The following is a 9,163-nucleotide window of genomic DNA, read 5'->3' on the forward strand; positions in this document are numbered from 1 at the left end:
TACCAGAATATATTAAGTGATAGTTAATTGCAAGTAACATGTTTTTAACAATTATTAGTTTTTGTTGTATTTGTGATAGGAATGGCTGGAAGAAGGCGTTGAAGACCTTGATATTCTTTTAGAATATGTATAATTATATTAAAATGTATAAGGATTTTAGTCTGTAGGAATATGTATGAATTTGTATTTAAGTTCAGATGTATAAGAATATTTTAGAATGTTTGTTATTTTTCAACATCTGATTCAAGAATTTTGTTTTTCTTCAATGATATTCTATTAGAATAAAATTCTGAAAGAGCATCATTCTAACAAAATAATATTCTATTAGAATAAAATTCTGAAAGAGCATCATTCTAACAAAAAATATTCTGACAGAATATAATCGGTAAAAATTGAAATTGAATTAATTAAAAAATTCATATTTTTTTAAATTAGGAGAATTAATCATCCCTAAAAATCCGAAAATTTCCTTTTGTAAATGTAGTTAATTGTCCAAAATACCCTTTTGCTAAAAATTATGTGATTATATGGTACATGTTATCCCATTGTAATATCATACACTCTCAAATCATGTCCATTGATTTATTTCATCCGTTGGTTCAGATTTGTGCATTCTGGCACACAATACTTAGTAAAAACAAAATAACCTAAGCGTATATATATATATATATATATATATATATATATATATATATATATATATATATATATATATATATATATATATATATATATATATATATATATATATATATATATATATATATATAATGCAACTTCGTTTGTATAAGAAAGTTTTAGTGTAGCTAACAGTAAAAATATTTATGCACAATTTACAAATATGTTACTATATGAAATTCAAGTTTAATACTTTAATTTGTATAATTCGTCATTTGTAACCCTTTGTTTTGTAAAATAATAATTTTCATCATTTACTTGTTAAAATATCATTTCACCCCTCCACCTTCAACTTTCTAAAATATCATTTTCATCTCTTTATTTTTAAACTTTAGTATTTATCATGTAATGCCTATATATATATATATATATATATATATATATATATATATATATATATATATATATATATATATATATATATATATATATATATATATATATATATATATATATATATATAATTTTCTCTCGTCTACTTTATAAAATGTATTTTCCACCTCTTTATTTGTTAAAATGTTACTTTGACACAACTCTCAACTTTGTAAAATATCACTCTTACCACTTCCAGTAAAAAAAATTCTTACATACATAACTTTTTATGTACTTGTCAATATAAATTCGAATTTATTTACGTTTCGATATAAATTTTATATACGTTTTCAATGTTTTTTTATAATTTAAATTAAAGTGACGGCATACTTTTTGTCCAACTTTGGTCCTTGTGTTTTGATTGTTGTCATTTTTACTATTTACTTTTACATTATTGTCATTTATGTGAATTTTGGTCTATGTAACTTTCAATATAGTTGTTACATGTTTGCCGAATATTTCTTATATGCTTAACATATGGAACCATCATTCCTCAAATACATTGTCGGCACCGCGATGCACAACCGAGCAAATTACATTATATGTATGCCAAAACAAGAAGTTATTACACGCCATATTAATTTAATCATTTTTCACTTTTAATACACAACAAAAACACATAAAAAAAACCATGACAAAACATGGGCTCAAGTGTTAGTTCCATGACAAAAACAAATATCTAACTAAATACGACAGATATTTTTATAAAAATATTGAGTATAATATACTACTTGTTGACATTTGGTTAAGGCATTAAATTTTACCCATAAAATCAAACATAAATATGTTCGAAAAAGATTTTTACACCGAATTACAGACAACATTCGATGGATGCAGTTTGTCTTGATGTAAAAGAATCTCAAACTTCACTAACTTTTCTTTGTATATTATTCTTTGAAACAACATCAGAATATAAATCAACACCAAAGTGGAAAAAACCCTTTTGGTACTTTGACAATTCTGCCGTCTTAATTTTATGTCCCCAACTCGCTTTTCAAAATTTGCAGCAAACACTTTCAGATGATTTGACTATACAAATATCAATAGTCACCCAAATTTCATATATTTTTTAATTCGGTCGTATCAAATAAGCCATCAATATAACGTGTATCAGATTCAATCTGCACGTCACATTCCTTTACTTTCATAATAACCGTTAAACCAGTCAAATAAGGACATTTACCTTCAACACTAGTATACATATATTATTATGTATATGATATATGATAATATAATATTTCGTCCTATTTAATCGAGCTTTTTACAACTTTTTAACTAAAATTCTTCAACAAAAAGTTCATTCTAAATGAAAAAAAAAAAAAACAAATTTCACGAGTATTTCCGGGCTCGGTTCTTTATACCGTGTGTCAAAATGCTTGGTAGCTCGGCTTTGTCCTTGGTGAATGCTCTTTGAACATCCTCTTTGAGCTCCACAAATCGTGAACGTTTTATCACTTGTTCTTCTGGTGTCCCCTTTTCAAGAAAATACAAATCGGGCAAATCATCCAACATGAACTTGTCTAGAACTTCTGAGCAATGAGGGAAGAAACGTCGACCTGTCTCCACTACATTCACAAATAAAATGATCTCAATTAGTAATACGTGTTGTTTCTTTTTAACTTAACGGACTTTATAAAGACACATGTCTTAATCCAATAAGCTATCTATATATGTACCTGTTTTCAAGAGAGCTTCCATTCGTGAGATGAGTCTTTGTTTTTGAATGGATGGTGTCTAGTTCAAATCCATCTCCCTTAAGTTCCCGTTTGAGCCTTTTGTCGCCAATAAACCGGGATAAGCAGACGTCGTTTGTGCATTGGCGATCTCCATTGCTAGTTTTGCTTCGGATGGAAACAACAAACGTGCAAACGCGACTGCAAAAAAAAAAAGGAACAGAAATCACCGCCCGCAAGGGTACAATTGTAATTTCACATGAGAAAGTACATACAAAAAACTAGACATGTTAAAAAATATTTGAATCTGAAAATCCAACAACAAATCATCCCTGATATGGATTTAGATATCAAAATCCAATATCAGAAAATTTCCAGATATCCGGTTTTGAACACAACATACCTCGGTTTTCCAAATGCAACAACTTCATGTGCAAATCATCGGTCATATCCGAAGACGAAACAATCACATCTTTCCCCATTGTATTCCTAATCATTTCCCTTTCCAAAACTTCAATACACAACCGATCCTTGTTCGCCTCTTGCCCGTGCTCCGTTTTCGTATTATAATCTTTCGGCCGTGTCAACTGCTTGCAAATCCCAAGCGCGTTTTGCCCTTCGCGTGTCGTTTCAAAAACCGACACTTGTTTACTCAAAAGACAAACTATAATAGACGGTTCTTTCCGCATCGCCGCCACATGCAATACGGTGTACCCTCGGGCATTTCGACGGTTCACATCGGCTTGATCTAAATCTATCACTTCTTTCACTACTTTAGGGTCACAGTATGAAACCGCGTAGTGTAGCCCGTGGGCCTCGTCTAGGGTTATGTTTGACTCAGTCAGTAGAAGTTTGACCAACTCGACATCATCCGAATCCAATGCTTTGTGTATTTGTCGGATTCGTTTTTCTCGTAATGCGTCTTCTTCGGATTTTGGTTCTCGGGCAGCGGATTCGGGTAGGGTGTTGCGAAGGGATTTTACGTCTCGGGCGGCTTCGGGCGGGAGGGTTTTCTCGAGGGTGATGTCGTCGAGGTCTGACCGGGCGACTCGGTGGATGCAATGAGTTAGGATGTGAGTTAACTCGCAGTGGAATGCTACTAGAAGTATTGGGATCACGTCTTCTACAAAGGCCTTTTCGATGAAGTTAAGAAGTCGTCGCTACATTTCATATGGAAAATGATTTTAAATAAAGTCGTAAAAGCATAATGTTATAATAGAAAGAAATGAAAGTAATACTCAAATAAACATACCTGAAAAAGAGAAACTAATTCGGGGACCTGAAAAATGACTGAAGCATACATCAATTCAACAGCAAACGCTATAGCTGGTCTACAAGCATCATGTGGGCATTCACCATGGATGCATGTTGAAACCTCTGGTGGAGAAGACTTCATTTTTCCAGTATACAGATAATTCAAGAACACAAGAAAAGCATCATATCCAACATTCCCAAATGGCAAAATTTCACTCATGATGTACTTCGATTTACCATCTTCTTCAACAGAATCTTTACTTTCGTTAAACAAATTGCAGAAAAACTTACTTCTAGCTGCTAAAATACACCGATGAATGCACACATGATTACCTTCTACTACAATTACTGCATCACTGTAGCTTGAATTGAAATCGGAATTGGAATTGGAGTCGGTTTGGATCAAGAGTTTTTCTAAGTGACTACTGAGTTTGTTTAAGCTGATGATTTCAAGATTTGTTCGTGTTTCAGGTATTGAAGAAGAAGATATATTGTAGCCATTAGAGCCATTGGAGACATGAGAAGGTGAAGTAAAGCTTAAGGATGATGATGGTTCAGAATAATTTGCCATTGATCGAACTCAAATTTCGTAATTTGAAAAACCCAATTCGGAATCAGGAATTGGGGGTATGCATCTGAAAGATTTAGGTCAAGATTTCTTGAGAAATCTGATCTTTCATGGTAGATGATGATGATGAATCAATATCTCCACTAATGACGTCATCATTATTCGATTGCAGATAAGAGAGAGAAATGCAAAATCTAGCTATAATGATTTGTACCTGATGCTATGCAAGTTGTCCTGTACCTAATTGCAGAAGGGGAAATGGCGAACTACAGGAACTAAAACCCCTCAAAGGAGTTCAGTTTATCTTGATCATCAAAAACCTGAATGATTCAGAATGAACGAGTAATCTCTGACAAAACCCAGATGAATCCTTTTCACTTGATTTCAATTGCAGCCCCGAACATTAAATTCATGATCATAAACCAAAAAGAAACCGAAAACGACGAAATGCCCAGATCGAGCAATCGATCGATAACAAACCAAGATGAATTCAGGCTTCAACTGGAGCACACAACATCAAATCCATCAAAATAAAACCTAAAATAACGAACCCTGGATCGAAATATCAATCACAGAAAAAACCCTGATGAAATCAAGAGTTTAATTTCAAGCAGCAAAATGAAAGCCCTCATCAAAGGTTCACAGTAAACTCCAAATGACGAATGCCCAAATCGAGGACTCGGTCACATAATTAAACCCAGATGAAATCAGTTTCCAAGAACAACTCACAACATCAAATCCGTGTTCAAGGACCTAGAAATAGACCCAAAATGACAAACTCTTTGAACGAGAAATCAATCACAATCCGAACTTAATGAGAAAAAGCCGAGAATATTTGTTGAAGTTGATGAATCGAAAGAAGCTTCAAAAGTCTAGCAATTAGCTAGAGTGTGAAAAGCAGGAAATTTCGCAGAGGTTTCGCTGTAAACTGTTGTCGGATTGTGAACAAGGAGATGAAGATGAAGTAGTTGAGGTGACGCAGATAATGACGCCATTGTAGCTTGCTGGGTTTTGCATACGCAGTCAACGTCGTCACACTAGCCTTGTTGTATCGATGAGGTCAAGGGCTTTTAATATTTATTTTTCATTTTGAGTCCCTCATTAACTACCGAACTACACTTTTGGTGCTACAATGTTAGAATAAAGTACAATATAGTCCCTATAAAGTATAAATCAAGGGAATTTATGTTCACACTGCATGGAATACTTATGCACCTTTTCGCATCACACGATTCCTCTAAGTTTTTTCCTAGTTTTAAAAACCGGTTCTAATCGGCCGGTCGATTGGTCGAACTGGAGGTGATAACGGTTCAATTTGGACCGGTTTTATAATGATTTACTGACCAGATTGAACCGGCCGGTTTTGGTAAAAAACCGGTTCAACCGGCTAAATTCAACCGGAATGGACCGGATTAAATCGGACAGTTTTGAATTTTTGTGTTTATTTTGGCTTCTTTGTTTGATTTTGGCTTTTATAATCATTGTTTTTATATGTTGCATTCTATTTATGTTTGTAATACTAAAAAGATGACAAATTTTTTAATCAATGTATTCAGGATAATTAAAAACATATAAAAATATAGAACCGGTTTGACCATCCGATTGAACCAGTTAAACTGGTTGAAACGGAAAACGTTACCCGAACGGTTCAATTAAAAAAACCGGTTTTTAAAACATTGGTTTTTTCCAATATTTTTAATTCGTTATTTGTTTTTATTGTTTTTCAAATGGGTCAAGGTTAAGTATAAGACTAAATTTTTTTAAGATTCAAAATGTAACGGAACTTGTTTAATTTCTAATTAACTTGGTCCTTATAACTGTTAATAGCAATTTTTTGCGAGGTCTGGTGTGTTGAATGTTCTTTTACAAGTGTATTTTTATAGATTTATTTTTTATTTTGTTTTTTTATATATTTTTACAATGTGTTTAACATTTTTAATTTTTTATGTTAGATTTTATATGTTTTATATTCCGGTTTTACAATTTCGTTATTCTAATTAGGGGTGTGGCAACAAAATATGATAAACTTGTAAAAGAACATGTAAATAATTTTAGTTGTAAAATACATGTAAAAACGAAATAAGAAAATGAAGTTGTAAAAAGGATTATGAAAAACAAGTAAAAATGAAATTGTAAAAGCGAATTGAGAAAAAAAAAACATGTAAAAATGAAATATAAAAATGAATTTGTAAAAACGTATTATTAAACAAAGTGCCGTAAAAAAAAATACCCGATAACATACAGATAGCCAAAAAAAAGTTCATTTACTATAGAATAATAAAATGTGACAAAATAAATAGACATGACCAAAGGACCAAATTGACTTTTAAGTTAAGTGACTTTTTTTTTAATTTTAAGCAAAGTTTAATAACTAAATAATAGTTTAAACTCTTCTCCATCATACTTCATTTTAAATGAAAATGGATACCACTTAAAATATATCAAACTTAACTCGCAATAATAGAAAATTTGTATAAATGGTCCTGATTTTTGAAAAATCTCAACTGTTGGGTTGTTGGGTTATGAGGGATCTAAAAGCCACTAAGGTGCGCATGTAAACAAATTAACCTTATAAAACAAAATATGAATCCAAGTTCATCGAGATCAGATGCAACAAAACAAGATTTAATGCAACAAAACATAAACAAAGAAACAAGAAAAACATCTCCTTGTAGTCCTTTGAAACTTTTTTGGATCTTGATGGATAATGGATTGCTAATAGTCCAAAATAGAACTCCTCTTCCAGATCATATTCAAGGAATATATTGGCAAAATCTGACATCACCCAAACCAGCGAACACCTTGAACACCAAACCAGGTTATGGGTTCGACACAGGTGCGTCGTGTGAAGCACTAGAGGCATTACGTCCTTCGTAAAATCTTACGGTTTTAAGAATCAGAGAGAGGTTGCCAAATTTATGGTTTGGATAGTGAAATCTTTATTATCAAATCCGACCATTGACCTCTCTATTTATAGGGGAGGGCATTTGAACTCTTAGGGATAATTACTTGGTCATTAAGTAATTATCCTAATTTTGGTAATTATCCTAAAAGATTTGACTTTTAAATATTTACACTTTAAACCCCTTAAGTCTACAAGTTTCTCATTAATTGATTAAACCCTTATTTAATTAACAAACTAGATCCCAATAAAACTATCATGTCATTAGTTGGTTATTTATGTCTTTGCGTGTAACCCAAAAAGACCATGCGATTTATAGTAAGATTACCAAATGTTGTTACTATGGACATTATTTCCAACATTATATAAAAAGTTATATTGTTATCTTTAAAAACAAAAATAATATTCGATGTTTTAAGAAATTACAATATAAAAATTAAAATATTAAGCAAATATATTTTTTTAAAATTAATTAATCATAACAACAATGTTATATGTAATATAAGGTATAGAATCATTAAAAAATGACTTCATTTTGATTAAAAACATATATTTTTTTCATTGTTAGTGTTTTTTTCTATTGGTTTTAAACACGTCTTATTTTTGATTTTGTGATTTATACCCAACATCTATGTATTTTAAATATGTTTTTTTTAATTATTAGACGTCTAATAGGCTTCATTGATAGGTTTTGAGCCCAGTCAAAGACCAAGAATATGGGCACCGAAAACAACAATTATGATCTAATGAAACGAAACTAACAAATCTAACTTAATAAATCTATGCAACTTGTAGGACATGATATATCGAAATATACCTTAGATTTCTTGGTGGGTTTGTTCTTTTGACGAGCCAGTTGATTTAACTAAATAATCTAATGAAGAGTCTTTCTTCTGTAATCGCACTCAAAACACAAACCTGTAGCAGATCTGAACAAAACTCGAACACCAACCGCAAGCAGATCTGAAAACACGAATATGTGTTTGACCACATCGTGGCAAGCTAGTGACTATGTCGTGGGAACTGGGATTCAACTATTCTAGGGTTTTTTGATGTTCCAAAATTTGGTAACTGATCGTTACATTTCACATCTGTTAAAACTAGATTTGGAGCCCTCTATATATAGGGAGGTTATTTAAAACCCTACGGATAATTACCAAATATAATAATTATTATCTATGAATTTCAAATCATTTTGGAATATTTCATATTCCTTTATTTTTCTAATTAACTAATTAAACTATTAATTAATTAACAAAACATGTCCCTTATATAAATAGAGAAAATTATAAAATTAGCCTAATACCTTAATTAATTTGTGGAAAATAGCCAAAAAAACAGAAATTGCAAAAACAGCTACTGAAATCGCAGATGGAAACACCCCATCTGCGATTTTGCCTATCCATCTGCGAATGTACAAGTGCCTAAAGTACGTCTGTGCTTTAGGAACTTGTACATTCGCAGATGGATTAGTCCATCTGCGATTTCGTGATTTCCACCTGCGATTTCGTGATTTCCACCTGCGATTTCGAAACTTTTTTTGGTATAAAACCGTTTTTTCCCTTCATTTTTCACTATCACGTTTAGAAATAAATTATACAGTTAAGATCAATAACATTTAATAAAAACATTAATATTAAAACTTAGTACCAGCAAAGTTTCGTCTTTGAAACCACCACTGTTGCATTGTTGCACGAAAAAAGTCGATCAACATCA

At 31.6% G+C, this 9,163-nt stretch overlaps 1 protein-coding gene across 1 annotated transcript; it reads right to left on the reverse strand.

The window, feature by feature from the left end:
• Nucleotides 1–2,228: 2,228 nt before the first annotated feature.
• Nucleotides 2,229–5,570, reverse strand: LOC111902907 (BTB/POZ domain and ankyrin repeat-containing protein NPR1). Its single transcript, XM_023898719.3, has 4 exons — nt 3,976–5,570; nt 3,127–3,883; nt 2,727–2,924; nt 2,229–2,615 (listed from the first exon to the last, which is right to left on the reverse strand). The coding sequence occupies exons 1-3, from the start codon at nt 4,546–4,548 to the stop codon at nt 2,785–2,787; spliced, it is 1,470 nt and encodes a 489-aa protein (XP_023754487.1). The 5' UTR covers nt 4,549–5,570; the 3' UTR covers nt 2,229–2,615; nt 2,727–2,784.
• Between the last annotated feature and the right edge of the window lie 3,593 nt (nt 5,571–9,163).

Source organism: Lactuca sativa, chromosome 5 (genome assembly GCF_002870075.4).
Source record: "Lactuca sativa cultivar Salinas chromosome 5, Lsat_Salinas_v11, whole genome shotgun sequence".
Lineage (NCBI taxonomy): Eukaryota > Viridiplantae > Streptophyta > Magnoliopsida > Asterales > Asteraceae > Lactuca > Lactuca sativa.

Bases quoted from the DNA above. Each gene is read 5' to 3' on its own strand.
- LOC111902907 (XM_023898719.3), bottom strand. From the start codon at position 4,548: ATGGCAAATTATTCTGAACCATCATCATCCTTAAGCTTTACTTCACCT. The intron at 3,884-3,975 runs GTATGTTTATTT...TATGAAATGTAG, and splicing joins AATTAGTTTCTCTTTTTCAG to CGACGACTTCTTAACTTCAT. The intron at 2,925-3,126 runs GTATGTTGTGTT...TTTTTTTTGCAG, and splicing joins GTTGCATTTGGAAAACCGAG to TCGCGTTTGCACGTTTGTTG.